The 20,139-nt window shown below is 52.5% G+C and overlaps 9 protein-coding genes across 9 annotated transcripts; 6 read left to right on the top strand and 3 right to left on the bottom strand.

Moving 5' to 3' along the window:
- Window positions 1-178: 178 nt before the first annotated feature.
- On the top strand, window positions 179-2,896 carry chiA1 (class III chitinase ChiA1; the record flags this gene model as incomplete). Its single annotated transcript, XM_073715049.1, has 2 exons — window positions 179-280; window positions 338-2,896. The coding sequence occupies 2 exons, from the start codon at window positions 179-181 to the stop codon at window positions 2,894-2,896; spliced, it is 2,661 nt and encodes an 886-aa protein (XP_073576131.1).
- A 264-nt stretch (window positions 2,897-3,160) lies between these two features.
- BJY04DRAFT_178857 (uncharacterized protein) lies at window positions 3,161-5,264 on the bottom strand. Its single transcript, XM_073709810.1, has one exon. The coding sequence runs from the start codon at window positions 5,094-5,096 to the stop codon at window positions 3,552-3,554; it is 1,545 nt and encodes a 514-aa protein (XP_073576130.1). The 5' UTR covers window positions 5,097-5,264; the 3' UTR covers window positions 3,161-3,551.
- A 198-nt stretch (window positions 5,265-5,462) lies between these two features.
- On the bottom strand, window positions 5,463-6,827 carry BJY04DRAFT_178856 (uncharacterized protein). Its single transcript, XM_073709809.1, has 2 exons — window positions 5,547-6,827; window positions 5,463-5,493 (listed from the first exon to the last, which is right to left on the bottom strand). Exon 1 carries the CDS (start codon window positions 6,720-6,722, stop codon window positions 5,925-5,927), a length of 798 nt encoding a protein of 265 aa, XP_073576129.1. The 5' UTR covers window positions 6,723-6,827; the 3' UTR covers window positions 5,463-5,493; window positions 5,547-5,924.
- Window positions 6,828-6,960: 133 nt separating this feature from the next.
- On the bottom strand, window positions 6,961-8,552 carry BJY04DRAFT_178855 (uncharacterized protein). Its single transcript, XM_073709808.1, has one exon. It carries the CDS (start codon window positions 8,514-8,516, stop codon window positions 7,011-7,013), a length of 1,506 nt encoding a protein of 501 aa, XP_073576128.1. The 5' UTR covers window positions 8,517-8,552; the 3' UTR covers window positions 6,961-7,010.
- Window positions 8,553-8,673: 121 nt separating this feature from the next.
- BJY04DRAFT_213841 (F-box protein) lies at window positions 8,674-9,756 on the top strand (the record flags this gene model as incomplete). Its single annotated transcript, XM_073715048.1, has 1 exon — window positions 8,674-9,756. The coding sequence occupies one exon, from the start codon at window positions 8,674-8,676 to the stop codon at window positions 9,754-9,756; it is 1,083 nt and encodes a 360-aa protein (XP_073576127.1).
- A 749-nt stretch (window positions 9,757-10,505) lies between these two features.
- BJY04DRAFT_178852 (WW domain-containing protein) lies at window positions 10,506-12,002 on the top strand. Its single transcript, XM_073709807.1, has 3 exons — window positions 10,506-11,321; window positions 11,393-11,478; window positions 11,570-12,002. The coding sequence occupies exons 1-3, from the start codon at window positions 10,874-10,876 to the stop codon at window positions 11,780-11,782; spliced, it is 747 nt and encodes a 248-aa protein (XP_073576126.1). The 5' UTR covers window positions 10,506-10,873; the 3' UTR covers window positions 11,783-12,002.
- A 78-nt stretch (window positions 12,003-12,080) lies between these two features.
- On the top strand, window positions 12,081-13,273 carry BJY04DRAFT_213839 (CaiB/BaiF CoA transferase family protein; the record flags this gene model as incomplete). The annotated part of the gene is made up of 2 exons (XM_073715047.1): window positions 12,081-12,141; window positions 12,192-13,273. 2 exons carry the CDS (start codon window positions 12,081-12,083, stop codon window positions 13,271-13,273), a joined length of 1,143 nt encoding a protein of 380 aa, XP_073576125.1.
- Window positions 13,274-14,514: 1,241 nt separating this feature from the next.
- BJY04DRAFT_178848 (uncharacterized protein) lies at window positions 14,515-16,689 on the top strand. Its single transcript, XM_073709806.1, has one exon. It carries the CDS (start codon window positions 15,096-15,098, stop codon window positions 16,230-16,232), a length of 1,137 nt encoding a protein of 378 aa, XP_073576124.1. The 5' UTR covers window positions 14,515-15,095; the 3' UTR covers window positions 16,233-16,689.
- A 692-nt stretch (window positions 16,690-17,381) lies between these two features.
- Window positions 17,382-19,062, top strand: BJY04DRAFT_213837 (putative chromatin assembly factor 1 subunit A; the record flags this gene model as incomplete). Its single annotated transcript, XM_073715046.1, has 3 exons — window positions 17,382-17,753; window positions 17,814-18,907; window positions 18,963-19,062. The coding sequence occupies 3 exons, from the start codon at window positions 17,382-17,384 to the stop codon at window positions 19,060-19,062; spliced, it is 1,566 nt and encodes a 521-aa protein (XP_073576123.1).
- Between the last annotated feature and the right edge of the window lie 1,077 nt (window positions 19,063-20,139).

Here is a 20,139-nt window from a genome sequence, read left to right as displayed (position 1 = left end):
TGCAATTTCGCGAAGAATTAGCACCCATATATTACCTGCTCTTCCCCTGATAATGTAGTTGTCCTCGCCAGCCTTCCTGTCTTTCGTTGTAGCGGCCGTACAAGCAGACATTTGTCTGCGTCCTTTCTTTGTTGAGATCAATCTCCACTGGCTATAGCCAGCAGTCATTCATTCAACCATGGCCGGAAAACTTCTTACTCTCGTTTCAGTTATCTCGGGGCTCGCCTCGCTTGCGTCTGCTTTTGTTCCTGAGGCCAAGTCCAATGTTGCTATGTACTATGTAATACAAACTTCTCCCTAAGCAATGCCTGAACGCGCCATGCTAATGCCGAACTAGGGTCAAGGATACAACCAGCCTCGCCTTGCGGAGTTCTGTCAAGACCCCTCGATCGACATCATCAACATCGGCTTCATTAACCGATTCCCCGAGCAGGATCCTCTGACCGGTTTGCCCGGTAGTGACTTTGGAAACCAATGCTGGGCCGAAACCTATGAGGTCAATGGCATTCCGTCCAATCTTTACTCTCATTGCCTGAACTTTGAGGAAGATATCAAGGCTTGCCAGAATGCTGGCAAGAAGGTCTTCCTGTCCCTCGGTGGTGGACATCCCACGTACTGGTTCAACACGATCAAGGCCTCCACCGATTTCGGCAACTGGCTCTGGGGAGCATTTGGTCCTGTGACTGACGCTTGGGAAGCCGCCGCTAGCCCTCGACCTTTCGGTAATGCCGTCGTCGATGGTTTTGACTTGGACATCGAGTACGGCGGTAGCTTGGGTTACGCCAACCTGGTCAAGGTCCTGCGGAAGAACTTCGAAAAGGACGCTGAGAAGAAATATTACATCTCTGCCGCTCCTCAGTGCCCTATTCCCGATGCGCAGCTTAGTGTGGCTATCAGGGACTCGTTCATTGACTTTGTCTGGGTTCAGTTCTACAACTCAAACCCTTGCTCCGCTCGTGACTTTGTTGCCGGCACCAAGAACGGCTTCAACTTTGATCAGTGGGTGAACGTTATCAAGTCAGGAGCCAACCCTAACGCAAAGCTCTACATCGGCCTTCCCGCTAGCAAAGCTGCGGCGCAGCCAGGATTCTACCTGACGCCCGAAGAGGTCAAGCCCCTGGCGAAGAAGTACATGAACAAGTACCCCGACACTTTTGGTGGCATCATGCTGTGGGAGGCTACGGAGTCTATGAACAACGAGATCGGTGGTGTAAGCTACGCTGCTAACATCAGGGACATTTTGTTTGACCTTGATCCCAACCACCCCACCCCGACTCCTACCCCTACTCCTACCTCAACCACGACCAGCACGACTACGACTAGCACCTCGACCACTACTAGCACAACGACGACGACCACCACCTCGACAACCACTAGTACCTCGACTTCGACCAGCACTTCTACCACCTCGACGAGCACCTCTACCAGCACCAGCAGCAGCACCTCCACCCCCTCCCCTACTCTGACCGCCACCTCTACTAGCACTTCTTCCACGGAGACCTCAACCTCGACTTCCACCAGCGAGACGTCAAGCTCTACCAGCACGCCGATTGTGTCCGAGACTTCTTCCCACACCCCTACCCCCTCAAGCACCCCGTCGGCTTCCCAGACCAGCACTACTGTGTCCTCAAGCTCTACTGAGTCTAGCACATCTACGACTACCTCGACAAGCTCCACAACAGCCAGCAGCCACATTCCTAGCACACCTGGTGTCCCGCCAACTTCAACAAAGACCACGACTACCGTGACAGTCTTCCCGACGCCCCCTGGCTCGTCTAGCCCTATGCCGTCCTCTAGCGCCGTCCACACTGAGACCTCTCAGTCAAGCTCGACCTCCGAGACCGTGACAACCACATCCCCCACGAGCAAGCCGGTGATCCCGACAAGCACTGCGTCCCACACAAGCTCTGCTTCCAGCTCTACCACTACTCCCGTCACCCCCATCACCCCCAGCACACCGGGAGTGCCAACCTCGACTCCTTCTGCAACAACTTCTCCTGCGCACCCAACTGAGACTGACTGCGATGAGGATGAGGACGAGCCCACTGCCACATCCCCTGCGCAGCCCACCGAGACTGACTGCGATGAGGATGAGGATGAGGATGAGCCTACTTCCACGACCACCGCACAGCCCACTGAGACCGACTGTGATGAGGATGAGGATGAGCCTACTGCCACGAGCACCACTCAGTCTACTACCCAGTCCACTAGCGAGACTGCCACCCAGTCTGACACTGACTCCAACCCCAAGCCCACGACTGAGCCTACCACTCAGCCCAGCGGTACCGGAACAGTGACTGCTCAGCCTACCACCACTGAGCCTGCTCTGACAACAACGGTCATCGTTACCTCGTACACCAGCATCTGCCCGACAGGTTTCACCACCATCACCACCACTCTCACTTCGACCTACTGCCCGTGCACACTCACGCCCACGGCCACAGGCACAGCCACCATCACCAACCCGGGCGCCGTCGAACCCACCACCACCCCGGACATCCCTGAAGGCTGGACAACCACCGTCACCGTCTGCACTGTCTGTGCTGCCACCCCCACCACGGTGACCCTCACTCTCCCTCCCGCAAGTTCAACCGGCGAGACCAGCCCCGTGAAGCCCACCGATATCCCAGTCGGCGAGGTCCCATCCGGCGAGAACCCAACGAACCCCGGAGCTGACTCGACCACCACCGTTGTCGTTGTCCCCAGTCAGCCCCTGATTCACACCCCTTACCCCTCCTCGACCTTCCATGTCTACCCATCCACTTCCCCGGTCCCCACCGCTCCCAGCGGTACCCAGGGAGGCGAGGCCCCCGCTTTCACCGGTGCTGCGTCTCGCATGGTCAAGGGTCTTTCCAGCGCCCTTGCCGTTGCCGTCGCTGCCCTCGTTGTGATGTAAACTAGCCATTTAGCCTCCTTTTCTTCCTTCTTCTTCACGACTGACGCTGTATGACTTCGGTCGTACCAGCGTCACTTTTATTTATGATCTTCTTTATATAATGTTTGAAGTGTGCGACGTCCATGTATCGATATATCTATAAGCTTTATACTGCTCGTTCAAAATGTATAGAGCTAATATATATAGTTAGGTGCATATTCACGGCTAGACCGGAGCCTCTAATCTTCGTCAATTAAATGTACTCGTTGGAGCTTAATGTTGTATCGCCTCTCCCGACTCAATTAAAATCCTTGATCGTCGATTCGCAGCTACACAGAAGCGAGATATCTATTCTGGACCTTCAATTGTTGCGCGGGCTCTTCTTTATCATTGATCCCTTTGCCTTCCCCTCCTTGTCTTCCTTTTTGCTTCGTCACCCCTCAAGACAACTGTTTCGTTACTTCGTTACTGCATCAAATCTAACCAGCGCTCAAGAACATTCCAGACTCAGCCCTATACAATATATACTCGCCTTTACCAATATCGTTACGCCATTCATCACTCCGTCAAGGATGACCGTCACGCTCTCGGGGTTTCCAACCCCCCTGAACGCTACACGGGGGAATGGCCGCCAAAATTTACACGCTAGATCTCCCAGCACTCGAGCTCAAACACGTCAATGTTTGGCGACCACCTCTTCCGACTTCACGGGGTTCTTCTTCCACCCACACAATCCATCAAGCCACTCCTCAACAGCATTCTCCATCTGGCCCTTGAGCCTCAAAGCTAACACCTCTGTCGCGTCTCTCGCCTCGGCCTTGTCCTTCTCACTCTCCTTTCCCTTTTCCGCTTCTTTGCCCGCCCGCTCTTTATACTCGGTATAAAAGCCCTCGATCTCGCCTTCCACCGCACCTCTCTCGTCTGACGAGACGCGTACGCTACCAGCATACCTCTGCTCGGTCCTCGTCTGCAAGTCATTGATCTCTGCTAACGTCGGCAGCAGCGCCACAAAAGCCGGTAACGGCGGTAACAACCCCATAGAAATCCAATCAAACCCTTCCAGACGACAGATCTTCTCAATCGCAATCGTCGCATCGATAATCCCCTGCGTTCGCTTCTCGTTATTCTGGCGCAACGCATGCGGGACAGGCCCCTTCGCCTTCGTCTGCAGCCAGCGGGAGATCTTCGTAGCGATAATTTCCGCCAGAGTCGCATACACTAAGACAGCCAGGAACGCAAGCTGCATGTACCCATGCATATTGACCATGCAAGCGATCGAGGAGAAAGCCGCCAGCGCCCCAGTCGCCATGTACGCCCAGTGCAGCGACGACTTCTTCCAATCTGGGTCGTATTTCCACGTTGTGCGCGCCCAGGCTTCCATGTTCACCTTGGGGCCCTTGAAGATCACCGTCCCGCCTTCCGGTCTCTCGTACGCGGCGTACCGGATCGACTTCTCATCTTCGATCGCCGGTGTCGAGACCTTCACCATGGGCTTGAATGTGATAAGCGCCGACGCAATCCAGTGGCTCCCGTAGAGGAAAAACAACGTAAACGCCCACACGTCCGCCGCCAGAATCCCAATCAGCATAGCCGCAAGGATCATGGCGCCGTTGACCAGTATCAGGAAATACAGCGTCAGCCGCGCCGTCAGCCACCATCCACGCCCAGGATCCTTCCTCAACCGGTCGTGCGCCAAATCGGCTAGCCGCTCCAGATCGTCCTCCGATTTCCCCGTCTCGTCGATATAGATAACCATAAAGTCATTTCCGGGGTTCCTCGCGCCGGGCCGAAACGAAATCAAACTCGTCAGCCACACATTACTGAAATCGAGCGGCAGCTCGCGGAAGACAAAGTTACTGCGGACTGGGATCATGGTGATGTATTTTGCGCACATCTTGATGGGCGCGGAGAGCGATTGCGATGGGAGGCCGGAGGTGACGTACTCGACGAGCATGTGCATGGCCGGGAGGGTGCCGCCGACCATGCTCATGTGCGGCCAGTGGAAGGTATCTTTGTCGAATTGGACGTAGAGCTTTGCGGCGCTGGCGTCGGCTCGTGGGTTTGGGAGGACAGCGGCAACGCCGAGCGGGTCGAAGGAGACGGTTGTCTCGTCGCGGAGGGTCGCTTGCGGGCTTTCTGAGGAGAAGGGGTATTTGGCATCGGCGAGGGTTGCGAATGTTATGGCGAGCCATGATCGCGTGGTGGAGAGTGAGGGCGCCATTTTTGTGACGGATGCCAGATGCCGCCGTCGTGTGGGGGTTTAGGCGGCTGCACCTGAGAATGCTGTTCTAGGTGATATTCACGTCAGGCTGGATTGAGTGTCAAGATTGGTGTCGCATGTCGAGACAATGGAAGGCTGGAACTTTGTCATGTTTGTCGACAAAGACCAAGTCATGCAGGGCGGGTGAAGTGGGTTAAGCAGTGCGGCTGAGCTGAGCTGTCCGAGTAGTTCGACCCATCACGGGAGGTTAGTTAAGGAAGAGCTTCTGATTGGACGAGTGTTGGGGGCTCGTATCTGAACCATGGAATTGTTTTCCAGGAACACGATCATTCTATATGGCCATCACCATGGTATGTGGTTTGGTACTCGCGTGAGAGAATCATGGATGGACTGGATAGTGAGCAGACAAGTTGCCTCCCCTTAACGAGTTCGTGTCTAAACAGAGTTTAGCTCTCTAACGCAAGCCAACACTACCCTCTTGGATGCTTGGTTGCATGTGTTCGGATGGTGAAATGGGCATACCAAGCGGTAGGCTTGAATAATAAAATAAAAGTAAGTTTCAGGCTACAAATGCTCTGGTACCGGCATACAAGTATCTCGATCTGAAAGACAGCACAACAAGCTAGAAGTAAAGCAAAAGCATACCACGATAAACAAGATGCTCGCTAGTCGCTGATTTGCTTCGAAGGAGTTAGAATGATGCAAAGAATCCGTTGAGCGCCGCCGGATGCCCCTCTATCGACCAAAGCCAGCATAGCTTCGCCGCGATCATGACGATAAAGCTAGCACTGCTCTCTAATGCCCTAGGTTTCAACAGAATCAGACCAATCAAACCATCTCATCACCTATTAGCCCGAGTAGCACTCTATAAAGCTCAATCCAGTCCACCGTACCGTCACCTCCCTCCAAAACATCCCGATGAACGCGCCTTACAACCTCTGAGAACGGTATCCCCAAGTAAACAGCACAGCTGCAAATCAACGGTAGCCAGAAGCGATTATACGAGCGGACCAGTGTTGTGGCCGCGTATATCTCGCAGAGCTCCTTCGCTGAGCATCGGGAAGGAGGAACGTCGAACTCAGAGATGTCCAGTGCAGACAGTGACGTCCTCGCTCGAATTTCATGAGACAACAGCCTCACCGCAGCATCATAGCTCCTCGGTTCTTTCTCCGCAGCCAACACCGCAAATTCCCTTACTGCAGTTATCGTCTCGATATCCGTGCAGCAGATCTCAAGGACACACCAGGGCCGCTGCAGTATGACGAGCAGTGACTCAACCACTGAGCCGCGACCAACAACGCAATGTTTCTCTAGTCTCGCCGAGTTGATCAGGAACCAGGGGAGGTAGTAGATCGGATTGATCGGTGGCTGGGCGGGGACAGGGAGGGAGGTGAGCTGGGCGGTTTGCGAGGCGTCGAGGTCAACGTATACGGGTAGGGTCTCGCAGACCTGAGCTGCGGCGGTGTTCAGTGCGTTTCTGAAAGCGATATTCGCACCCAGGTTTAGCTGGTGCTGAGCGAAACTCGCGGGTAGGGGCGCGCAGGAGTAGATTGCGAAGGTGTGGGGACCGAAGCGAACGCCCCCGCCATGATCGAGTGTGGCACAGAGGGTGTCGCTGGTAACCATTAATTTGGGCGAGGGTGAGAGGAAGCGCCGTAGAGGTGCTGGGTGATTCAGAACGATCTGAGCATTATGTAGACCGAGAGAGAGGACTTTGGAGAGCAGAGAGGGGGCTGAGGTGGAAGTTGGAGGGGCGCAGCGGTGGTGAAAGAAAGTCAGCCGATCAAGGGCAGATTGCTATCCAGACAGGGCTGCTCTAACCCTAATAAGAACTCGATCCATAACTACTTACTATATCTGAATAGTAGGTTCTATCTATATTATATTGTACACGGAAACTGGAAGCCCTCTAAGTTACGAACCATCAACACCATCAAGCAACATCCCCACCGGCCTAGTATCTTGATCCTCCCAGGAATCCGTGGATATCTCCTCCTCAAGATAATTCTCCAGCTTTCCCTTGATTCCCTCCTTTCCTACTTTCCATGTGCCATCTTGCACAAGTTGTATCCACTTCTCAAGCACCCTGGCGAGTCTCGGATGATGGGACCGCCAGTACGGTGACATCGTTTTCACTTGCCAAACTCGTTCAAACCTTGGGAGTTGTGAGCGTGAATATGGTGAATAATCAGCGGGCGGTCCGATCCAGCGTTTATAGCCTTTTGACGAGGGCAATATTAAACCCACGCCATCCTGCCATTCATTGTCGCCGCCGGTGCAAAGGCCGGCGTGGATGTTGTCTCCTAGTGGGAAGAGGACTGTTGGAACTTCTGTACTTGGCCTCCAGTCTTCGTTGATGTCAAGAAGCTCCATCCCGGGGCTATCGTCCTTCTCCATGGCAGATTCCTCATCATGCTCAGCTACCTTTTCACTGACTGGTCTTCGCCAGCTATCTTTGTCCGCGCCGAATAATTCCAATTGTCGCTGAGCAAGCTCCTCCATCTGCGACATCGACGGAAACACGAGACCGGGAGCGACATATTTGAACTGTGGCTTCCGAGCGCGACTTAAAAACTCTTCCGGAAACCCTAGAAATTCAGGTACATCGTCTGCATTGTTGACGGTGGCTGCTTGTGGCTTCTTCGGGAGCTTGCTCTCCACCAACGCAACATATTTGTCCCACAACCTCAAATCCTCTTCCACATCCTCTTTGGGCGGGTATCTTAGACGCCAACCATATGCTTGTCCCCAGAACGCGTCGTCGTAACTCCCTGGGTGCGCAATACATCGTCGCCGGATATGCGACAGCCACGCCTCAAGGATCTCTTCTAACGGGACCCAGACATGGTCCATATAACGCGGTGGCGTAAAGAAATAGTCATCAATCCAGGTGGCTTTGTTTGTATTCAAATCGAAGACCAGGCCAACAGCTTCATCGGCATCCTCATTGGAAGAGTACAATGTGACGCACTTGTTGTATTCGTCAAAGAACAACGGAAAGTCTTCTTCAGACAAGCTAGACGGCGCGGCGAGACCACCGACATGTGGCGTCATGTGCGCCCATGGAGCACCCACAATCAGGTCGGCCTTGGAGAGAAAGTCATACAAGGGCGAGCCGATAGATCGTCGCAACCCCTTGAGGTTCTCATCTTGGTGGGCGGCCCAGGAATCTGTATATTTGGTGACATTTGCATTTTCAAAGCCAGGTGCATGAGCCACCTCCTGCACAATCGCATTATGAAGCTCAGCACAGCGATCGACGTTTAGTTTTGTGTAAGTCACTTTTCCAGAGTACTGTGCGCCAGTGCCGGGGTCCTGAATCTCGTTGGTCCACAATGCATTTTGTAGCATGAAATGCACAACGATGACAACCAACAGACCGACAAACACAACGGGACTGTCTCGAGTTGCGCGCGACATGGTGAGAGATTTCTGGGGTCAACCCCCTGAGTGGGAAAATGGAGGCATTTTATGGGCTTCGGACAAGCGCCTGGACCGGGTCCTTGGCGTCGCTTCGCTACCGTATTGCTGGGTTCCTGAGGCTAAACGAGCGACCATCTAACTACTCATCAACAAAATGGCAAATGGAGTATTCAGGCTCGCAGATCTTCCCACGGAGATCTGCGACATGATTCGTCTCGAGTTCTATGAGACCGAAGATCAGATGAACTTCTCCCTCGTGTGCAAGCGATTCCGCGAGCTCTCCATCTCATCCCTCTTCTACAGTGTCAGCTTCCCATGTTCCAAATATGGCCTCGAAAGCCTTCAGCAGTTCGCTAACTCCAACCTCTGTCATTGGACCATGGACATGACCTTCTGGATGCCCATATTTCTCAAGCCCAAAGTCCTTGACCTAGAACACTTCCTGTCAGTCATGATGACACCCGAAGCAGTCGCTGACATTGAGGCTAGCGACGGCCCTGATAATGTCAGACCCCGCTTCGAAGGCCTACATCAAGTCTATCGCAAGCACTACGAAGACACCCGAGAGATTGTGAACAGCGACATAGAGCTAACAGCACTTTCATCAGCCCTGCGGGGCTTACCCCGCCTCACGGACCTAATTTTCGACTTTACCAAAACACTGCATGCGGGGTGGGAACATCTATACAAGTGGAGAGACCTGACATTGCGAAGAGAAACATTTCAACATCACATCCCAATCCTCTCCCGCGCCCTCTCTGACGCAAATGCTGCTGGCCGACGCTTCGAGTCTCTCCGTCTAGTTGGCTTTTCACTCACAGAAGAAGACCACGACTCCTGGGCTGATTCGCCCGAGACATTCAACACAATCAGACAGAGCCTCAAACAGATGTTTGCCGACATCGGTTGTATCCGAATCTCCAGAAGCCCAGCGGTACTCCGACTATGTAGCAGGGATTCTTGGACTGTCACGCACATTCAGCTTACGGCCCTAGATATACCTTTAGAGATCCTACGCGAGTTTCTCACGCATCATGTGGCGTTGCGTGTTGTGGGCGTTTATCACGTCTGGATTGGAGATCCACCGCATGTGGGTGACCTGTTGACGCCAGAGAAATTTGTGGAGATGTTTAATCGGCCTGCGGGTGACGAGGATAAGGGTGCTACCTGGAGGAAGAGACCGCATGATTGGCTTGTTTGGGAAATGGAGAAGGTTTTGCCTCTTGAAGAGGGTTGAGTTGCTCTGTATAGGATTACGGACCATCTAAGTCGTGCCACGCAAATATACCGACTGTGGGCTTTTACAGTCATGGATGAAATGCTTACTCTCACTAAACTAAAACTGATATTCATGTAGTTTCCCGCTGACTGCCAGGGAGCCCACTTCACGTTTCTATGCTTTCCCCCCTTACTACTTACTATGTATTTTTATATACACATTGAGAAGAGATCTCCCTTCCGAGTTTCGAATGACCATGTAAGCGAGTTGTATGTAGTCAAAACCAGATTCGGCTTCAAGCTTTAGAGCCCACAGAAATAAATATAGCCCCCTTGCTCTATATGCCCTTGAAATAAGCGAACATCCTGCACATAAACAACAATCATTGTTCCTATTCCTTACTGTTTGGTTGACCAAAGCCAAGCTCAGCCAAGCCGGGACGAGCCGAGCGAGCCGATTTACCCGGATGTTGGATCTGGAGGGGGTTCGAAATCCATGCGTCAATATCTGTCAACTTCAAGGAGATCGAAGATTCGATTTCTGGAGGGACTCAATATAGCTTGAAGCTTGAATACATTACAACATCAAGGCTGTCTGTCCTCTTAATGAGCTCATTCTCTAACTTCCAGATGCATCGCCATCCATCCCGATTCTCGAGGCCTCGAAATGAATCTGCTTGAACTAAAAAAAAACCAGAGTTACATACAATACTAACTAGCCCTAATTAACTATCTAGTATCTACTATCCTGATTCTTCAGCACTTTACCCCTGACTGATTGACAATGATTACCCCCCACTCTGCGGAACCCGCGGGTTACAATCGAAACAGAGTCGCAAGTTGCAACTAAGACTAAGCCTGAGACCCACAGCTTAGCAGAAGCTTAGAAGAATAGTGGCCATTCTTCTGTGCCTATTTTTGTTTCAGCGAGATTATGACGAGCGCGCTATTTAGAGCCCTGGATGGAGTACTTAAACCTCTTATCGGGCGCATATCTCGCCTCCTATTTTCCTTGAGATCCGAATCTTGAGCTTTGAATTTCTTCTTACCTTGCTACCCTACTCCGTACGGTACGTACACTCAAGCGATTACGATTTCTTTTCTGGCAGTGCCTGAAAGCAACAAAGAAAGCAAATATGGGCTTTCTCGGCGAATTAATCGAAGGCGTTATTGAGTCGAAACTCAATTCCAATTCTCAATCTCAATCCCAACCTCAACCTCAACAGCAACCCGAGCCCGGCTACGGAGGTAGCAGCTACGGAAATAACAGCTACAGTTCCACCCCCCAACCGCCACAAGCCCCTTACCCCTGGGTCCCTCGCTGGGATGACCGCGATCAGCGCTGGTACTTTCTCAACGAGCAAACCGGGCAGACGAGCTGGGATGTCCCCGTTTCCACGGGGTACGGCGCTCCACCTCCCCAGCAAGGGTACTATGATGGTGGATCTCAGGGGGGGTATTATGAGCAGCAGCAGCAGCAGCCGGTAGAGGAGAAGAAGGATCATACTATGTTATACGGGGCGGCGGGTTTGGCGGCGGGAGCTGTGGGAGGCGCAATTCTGATGCATGAGGGGGAGGAGATGTGTATGTTTCTCTCCATCTTGATGCTCGGTTTGTGTTGTAACTTAGGAGGTTTAACTGACGGTGGATTGCAGATGACGGCTTCGAGGAGAAGAAAGATGATTTCGAGCAGGGGGTGGAGGACTTTCCTGAGAATGCGGCGAGGTGGACTGGGGAGGCGGTATGTCACTTACCATGCGCGATGGTGTCCTGTCTTTCGCCAGAGCTTTTTATATCAGATATGCTATGGGCCATGAATCTAACGGTTGCAGGTCGGCGAGGTGGAGCAAGTTCCCGATCGCATTGAGGACGGGTTCGAGGATATCGGGGATAATATTGAGGATGCTGTTCAAGATGTGGAGGACTTTCCTGAAGATGCTGCAGGGTGGGTTGGAGAAAAGGTTGGAGAGGTTGAGCAGTTTGGTAATAACATGGAGGATGCGTATGACGAGGGCAGGGATGAGGGGAGAAACGATGATTGGTAGACTGTAAGTCAGTTATCAGCTACATCCAGAAAGTCACAATATGTCAGTATACCGATAGCGAGATCAAGCTTCACTGGCGTTCGCATACTCCGGCAAACAGTGTGGTGTTTGCAGAGCAGAGGTTGATTGTTCCAGTGAGCCACGGTCCGGGGAAGAGCTTCCCCGCACGTGCCCGGACCTCGGTTGCGGAGATTCCAACAAACACGTATATACAAAGCTCTCTTTACCTTCATGTAGATTGCGCGGTCTCTTGTTACTTGATACCTTCACAGAGTGGTACCTGGTGCAGCTGCATACAATGTCCGCACAACTACCCCTTGCAGGTGTCCGCGTCGTCGAGCTAGCCGGTCTAGCACCGGGTTCGTCTGTCCGTACCAGAGATGACTGCAAGGTACTGACTATCTGGCAGGGCCGTTTGCCGGACTGTTACTCGCAGACTACGGCGCATCAGTGCTGCGCATCGACCGACCCAAGGCCATCAGTGGCGACCAGCTCACCCGCGGCAAAACCTCCATCAATCTTGATCTGCGAAACCCCGCCTCCCACCGACTGCTACTTGATCTTCTCTCCAACGCCGATGTCCTCATTGATCCCTTCCGTCCAGGAGTCCTCGAGCGTCTTGGCCTCTCACCTAAGGATGTTCTTTTGAAAAAGAACCCGCGACTGATAGTGGCACGCATGACGGGTTTTCGCCGGGATGGAAAGTATAAGGATATGGCCGGTCACGATATCAACTACATTGCCGTATCCGGCGTGCTTTCAATGCTAGGACGCGCTGGAGAGCGACCCCATGCACCAGGGAACATCCTGGGCGATTTTGCCGGCGGGGGTGCCGTCTGTTTCCTAGGCATTCTGCTTGCGCTGCTCTCACGGACAAACACCGGGCGAGGCCAAGTCGTCGAAGCTAACATGGTCGACGGTTCTGCGTTCTTGGCGTCAATGCCGCGGTTGAACTTGCAGACACCACTCTGGGGCGGGCCACGAGGAACAAACATGCTTGATGGCGGCAGCCCGTTCTATGATACCTACGAGACAAAGGACGAAGGCAAGTATTTCTCGGTCGGCGCGTTGGAGCCGCAATTCTACGCAGCCTTGATTAAGGGCTTGGGGTTCCAAAAGGGCGATTTACCATCGCGCGACGACCGTGATAACTGGCCTGCGCTCCGGGAGGCGTTCACTAAGCGCTTCAAAGAAAAGACGCGCGCAGAATGGGAGGCCATTTTTGACGGCACTGATGCGTGTGCGGCGCCGGTGCTCGAGCAGTCTGAGTTGCAGGAGGCTGGGTTTGAGCAGCGTCCGATTGTGCATTTATCTGATACCCCAGCTCGGTCGATCGCGTCTGATGACGGAGGATGGACTGGGGGACTCCTTACGCCAGGCACCGGCGGCAAGGAGACGTTGAAGGCATGGCTGGGATGGCAGCAAGGCCGGGATTATGATGAGAGCAAGGATGGGGCGTTGGTGCGAACGGATAGCAAGTCAAAGCTGTAAGGTACCCCGGAGTATCCCCGAGTAGCATAACGATCATGAACCTGAGATCCCGAAAATGTTGAATGTATGTACGGGGTACGGACTCCGGAGTATGCAGCCCAAGTTTTACCGGTTCGGACGGGGATCCACGGTCCGACTGAGACAGCGCAGAACCTCTGTCCCCCCTTTTCAATGATGATTCGCCCAACTCCAAACAGACTGGAGCAGATGAAGACAGGGCTGAGCTGAATTTGAATGTCTCAGATCGCAAGCAGCCAAACGATGAAAGTAACGGTTGAAGCAGGGTTGCAACTTTGCACGAGTTGTTGGCGCCAAATCCGGAGCGACAATTCGATGTAACTTAACCGCTCACCACATGCTGGCTTTGCAGCGAGATCATTCGCTGTTCATGTCAAATGTTCTTTACTAGCGGCAGTTCAGTTACTAGCGCTAATCTCAGAAGAGGCTTCAAATGCTCACGTCATGAGTTTGTTGCAGTCTCCTGGCTTTGGCTGAGAAAGCATGACATTCAAGTTCAGCACTGGTAATTCTTCGGCCGAGCGGTGGCTTTACGGCGTACGCCGTTAAGCCATCTTCATCAGGCCATGACAGCACTGAGCACGCCCACTGCGGTTAATATGTGATACCGGACTTTCCGGGCATATAGTGGGGATTAACGTCATGATCGAAGTCAAAGTAAGGAAAACATCCACTTGACTTGGAGACCGAGGGATCAAAGATGGAGATGAGGGAACGCCGGTATGGAAATCAGGTACAACTTCCTTGGACCGTGTTCCTAGCGTCCCGTCACGTACTGTAACCCCTGTTCTGGAGCTGTAATCACGACCTCGGGAGTCTTCCACCTGCAGAGGGTCAGGCCTGTCTCAAGCCACTGGTGACAATTGGCGCAGCATTATTATCCTTCATTTGAATGCATCTTTTGTTGTCTCAAATAGTGAGGGCTCAAAAGTTGAATCTGAAACATACAAGCAATGATGAAGTCACATTTGATCATTACGCCAGGATACTGTGGAGTGGTGATTCATATACCCACCGCACTGCCACAGATCAAAATCCTCCTCCATTCAGATGCTGCAGTGTAATATGGCACGTGCCATATGTGGCTGTGCTAGAGCTCGTATTCGGCCGCACTGCACTGAGACGACGGGTGGTGGTATCTTTAGGACGTACGGTACAGTAAACGATACCCATACACAACCATACCCTATCAATTCTCTCTGCTTCTTTTCTCCCTGCTTTTCTGCCAGGTTATCTGCAGCAGCTCAGTCCCCTTCCCCTCTTTCTCCCTCAAATCCAGCTGTCCCGGCTCTCTATAACCGTTCTTGAATCCTCTTTGCGCTTACTGGAAATTTGTTTGGCTTGGAGCTGCAATTGCCGGTTCAGATCCTCACATCGCCATTCTTCCGCTCGCATCATCCGCCCCTCCGGTTCAGGTGTGACTCGGGAGCCTTAGGGAGCCGCCGCCGTCCTCGCTCACCACGCCCTCCCTCGACCCTGGGCAACATAACGTCCTTGTCCAAGCGAATCGCCTATTTCCTACGCCACGAACGAGACAAGTGTTCGTGTTCATCCGAACGGTGCGCAGCTGCGAGGCATACCCTGCCTCCTCTCTCCGCCCGCCAGAGTTGCATATTCGATCCTCGTACGACGCAAGTAGTCGCCCTCCTGTGATTGAACCGTTCACTCGTCTGTCTCGCCTGGGTTGTGCTGCAAACGATAAATCTGGCTGGAGGCCCTTTGTAACGCTAGCCTACTGTTCAATATCAACTGGTCGCTAAAAAGCAAACACCATTTCCCACCCAGTGGCGTCGGTTAGGCCTACATGGCCAGTGTACAACTTGAGCCGCCCACCATGACAGACTACCGTGTGCCGATTCATCAGGTACCCTCTCGAAAGCCGGTCGCCGCCCACCCAGGGAATCAGTTTCAAGCTTATCGAAACAATGGATACCCGCAACAACACTACCAGCCTCACCCACAAGCTCAACAACTCTCCCCACACCCCTCAGTCGCTTCGCTCGCTCACAGCCGGAGTCGGACCTCTTCTTCGAATGCCTTGCCATACGTGGCACACCAACAGTCACAGCAACCATACACTACCAGCCCTTCTCCACAACACAGTATGACCGTTCCTCACAACCCTATGGCAAGACGGTTGTCGAGTGCGACCACTTCCACAACCTCCACTGCCAACCACCCCCAGTCAGGAATCAATCAAGATATACGGCGCAGCTCGTCGGGACGGTCTGCAGGCTCTCAGACTAGCTATGTGGCTTTGCTACGACGCCAGAAAGCCACAGTTTGGTGTGACCGTGCGCAACCGGAGGACCCTAGGCTGCGAGCTCAGAAGCTCGTGGATAAAAAGCGAGCGTATCTCGAAGTCCATGGTGCTGGCACCGGGCGCGCGAGTACCCTCGGAAGCGGAAAGGGTAAACACGGCATCAAGGTTACGGATCTCTCTCCCTCTGCCCTCGTCGGTGCCACTGTTCCAGTTCGACTCAGTGCCAACGAAATCGGAGACGGAGATGACGATGCGTCTAGTGAGAGGGGTTTCCCATACCGTCGGACAGGGAGCGGGCGAAGCTCTCTTGGTAGCGGCCATCGATATCCCAGCGGCTATCAGAGAAGCACACCGGGCACAATGGGCAGCAATAGCAGCCCACCGGGTGAGAAAACTGATCTTCCGGGTGTGTCTGAAGACCCTGCAGCGGACAAAGCCGAAGAGCACAATGACACTACTTCCGCCAAGGACGATGCTGCCACAAGCCATAGTCGGAATAGTGAGCAAGAAGACAACTTTGGGACAGTTGGTGATATGGGTGCACCGAGTGCTGCAAATCTCGCGGCCGAAAAGGCCAAGAAGGCTGCCGATATACGGCGCCGTGGTAGTGTGGACGAAAGAACAACTACCATGACCAATGTGCGACTCTTTGTCGCAAACCCAGATTTGAGCGATTAGGCAGTACCGACATCGAGCTCTTCTATTTCATTCTTCTATTGGAACTTAGCCCTCGATTTTGTCTACGCTTGAATATTATCGGATCTTGTTCGCCATATTGATATCCCATCGATTTATCTGCTACCTTGCTCTCTCCGTCTTCCGCCGACTCGACCCTTATGCTCCATCACTCTCACAGAGGCCTATCTGTTCCTTGTACCGATGCTCGGCTTCTTGGTGAATACCCGCTACTACTACCAGTCATTCGCCCTTGCAGTGAAGTCAATGCCACCGGCCCAGTCTGTCCAGTCTGTCCAGTCTGGAAGCGCATTGCACCATTCATCGTCCTGCGCTACTTGTATCCGCATTGATCGCACCTGTCGGAGTTTTGGGTGGCTATGCTTCTACTAATAATAATATCATGTACATACTCTACCTACATAGCAATCTTGAACCATCGATTAAGCCACCGAAATCCAAATTCATGCTCAAGATAATATGCCCATAAGAAGGTGCGGAGCATGAACTCTTGAAATACTGCCACTTTCCACCGCCTTCGCTTTTTGCTCAATTGCATGGTATCACGTGCTGCGGCCTACGCGAGGCATGCGCGTGAGGATCCCAATTAACGCGTCCCTTTGCTCCCAAGGATCGGCCCACTATCCATCCTCGTCGTCGTGTCTATCAGAACTCGAGATCCCGTCCAATCTTTCATTGTTGCTTATAGATGAGTTCACTTCGCTATATTCGATTTGTTTGAATGATTGTTCTCCTTGCTACACTGTTTCTTCGTTGCTTGTCAGTTTGATTGCGTACTGTGAAAGTTGTTTGTAGCACGTTCTCGACGCCCGTTCATTAACCCATTGTTCGAGTCTTTTTTGCGATATGCAAGTTTCCATAGCAATGGAAACAAGCCCAGTGTCGCCGTCAGCATCGGTTCCAGCATCCATACCCCCGTCCAGTCCGTCACCATTTCCTCCGACTCAAACTCAACCTTCGAGTCAGCACCATATACAGCTCTCCCCAGGCCAAAAAAGGTCCATTCATGAGACTGATGCGTCTCCTACCAACCTGAACTCGGCTTCGACCACTACGTACACTGACAACAAAGAGAATCGCGATCATGCTTGCGACCCTAAGAATACTGAGACCATGCACTTGTCAGCGCCTATGTCTCCGCACTCTTCTACTGGAGCGGGAGCCCCGACTGCTCCTAGCACCAATAACAGTATAGGCCAAAATCAACCCCAGGCTGGCACTGGCGGCTTCACTACGCCTGCTGCGAAAAAGAGGAAGTTGACTCCTGCGGAAAAGGAGGCCAAACAACAGGAGAAAGAGGCGAAGGAGCGGCAGAAGCAAGAGGAGAAGACTAAGAAGGATGAAGAGAAGGCCAAGAAAGAGGAGGAAAAGAGAAAAAAGGACGCAGAAAAAGAAGAGGAGCGGAAGAAGAAGGAGGAGAAGAAGAAAGCAAAGGACGAGGAGAAAGCTGCGAAGGAGGAGGAGAGACGCAAGAAGGAGGAAGAGAAGACAAAAAAGGAGAGGGTAGGTTTCTATCATGCTGTCTGTGATTTTTATCTCATGTCGAAACTGACTTCCATTTAGGCTCAAACCAAGTTGAACTCCTTCTTTGCGAAACCCAAGAGTGCTCCAACCCAGAATCCCCCGACCGTCAGCCCCTCGCCGAAGAAGCCATCGGGTGGTGAGACTCCTACCGAACTGACGAACCCGGAGGGCAGTGCTGAGGACTACAAACGAGCATTTCCGGACTTTTTTCTCCAGTCACATACGTATCTTGCACCACCTCACCGATTTCAGAGAGATGCCGAAGCTCTCGCGCACTTGCAGGCTAAAGTTGACTCTTCTCTGGCTGCTGGGTCCACCGAACCACTGGCATTCCGCCCATCTGAGCTCTTTAGAATGATACCCTACAAAAGAAGACGCGGTTGTCAGAAATTGTCGGTTCGGGAAATTTTGCATAAGCTGCAGAGCTTGAGCGACTTGCCAGAAACTTCCGAGGCTTCCTGGAAGCTCCATGAATCTCTCAAGAACGTAAGGATGAAATCTTTGAAGTTTGGCGAAGATGTTCGGCCGCCATACCAAGGAACATACACGAAAGATCTTTCTATGGAAGCGGCCGCCAGGCTCATGCGGAACCCATTCCGCCGTGAGCTTCCGGAGGTCAATTATGATTACGACTCCGAAGCAGAATGGGAAGATGCAGAGGAAGGGGAGGAATTAGACTCTGAGGAGGAGGAGGAAGGAAGTGAAGACGGAGACGAAGACATGGACGGCTTTCTCGACGATGAAGACGATCAATTGGTGAATGGGAAAAGACGCCTACTTGTGGGCGAGTTGGAGCCTGTGTGTACAGGTATAAAATGGCAAGATCAGGGGTCGGATCCTGAGCTGAAGGTCTACAAATTAGAGACCATCCTTCCAACGGTCACACTTCCGATCGATCCGTTTTCAACGTCTTACTGGCAGAAGCCCAAGCAACCACAGCGTTTTACCTGGCTCCCTGTCAAGGGGAACACTGCATCGCAATTGTCGGGATCCCTGGCGGTGCAGGACGGGAACACGGCGCCAGGGGGTAAGCCAAAGCGGACGTTGCCGACTGAATTGCTCAGCGAATTCAGGATGGCTGTAGAAGGTAGTAACCTGTCAAAGACCGGATTGATTGAAGTGTTGAAGAAACGGTAAGAGATGTGCTCTATTCTTGATTTGGACTAAAGCGCTGATCATTCTACCTAGGTTTCCCAAAGTGTCCAAAGGGACTCTCAAGGACACTCTAGACTCGATTGCGGTCCGGGTTGGACAAAAGGAAGTCGACAAGAAGTGGATGTGCAGGTAGACCCTTGCGAACCACGGAGTCTCAACTATTACTGGAGGACCTGAAGAACAGGCGAAGAACAAGCGATGTATCAACTATTCGATATCACTATCCCGTGCGCGATGCATATCCGTATAATGCAAGCAGTTACAATTACTAGCAGCATACTAGCAGCACAACCGGGGCCCTCACCGTCGGACGCATGCCGTGCCTGGTGTTGAGAGGGGCACTCAACGCAGGTCGTCAAGTGTACCCCACCGGTTGAAGCAAGAGGGTCCTGCGAAAAGCAGAGGAATGTGGCGGGGACAAGCGTCTGCGAGGGAGAATTTACCGGACCACCATCGTCGCCAAGCAAGGGAGATTTCGATAGGTTCGAGTGTCATCAAAGGTGGTGGCTTGACAGAATAGAGATTAGTGCAGCAAGTGAACACGTGCAGATGCCATTTATACGGAGTACAGTTAGTATCTACAGAGGAGACATGAATATAATAACTACATCCTACCACCACCACCACCACCACTGTACTTCTATCGCGACTCTCCAGCTGAAGCGAATCTTGGAAGAGGCAAATCGGACGTAAAGATGAGATTGTTTCGTCGCCAGCGATCGTGTTTCAGCGCAAGAAGGAAGAAAAGCGAACAACCAGCCAGACCAACCCCACCAGTCAAGGAGGGCGGGCAACAAATCAGAGGCAGGGGTAGACTTATGCATGCACTGCCAACGCATCACTTCTTCACCCTGTGCGACTGGACAGTGGACGCTGCTTCTCCCTGAGGTCTGCCACTTCAGCTGCCATTCATTCTCATCAGAAGAAGAATAGGTAACGATGCTGATTTATTATTGAAGTTGATTGACAGTCATCATCAGTCAATATGTCAGACGAGACTTGCTCTTATCTAAGAATAATATGGACCACCACTCAACAGGAAATGCGCATACTCCAATAACTTCCAACTTATCCAGACAACTGCAGGTAGTTAGCTATAGCACCGCATATTAACACTGCAGGCGTCCGGTTCGAGTCACCGCCTGCCAGCTCATTCCCCTCGATTTGTTGGCATTCCCAGTCCTGCCAGTCCTGCTACTATTCAGATTCA

The sequence above is a fragment of the Aspergillus karnatakaensis genome, assembly GCF_047715665.1.
Source record: "Aspergillus karnatakaensis strain CBS 102800 unplaced genomic scaffold BJY04scaffold_4, whole genome shotgun sequence".
In the NCBI taxonomy this organism is placed as follows: domain Eukaryota; kingdom Fungi; phylum Ascomycota; class Eurotiomycetes; order Eurotiales; family Aspergillaceae; genus Aspergillus; species Aspergillus karnatakaensis.
This window is presented reverse-complemented; position numbering and strand designations above follow the sequence as displayed.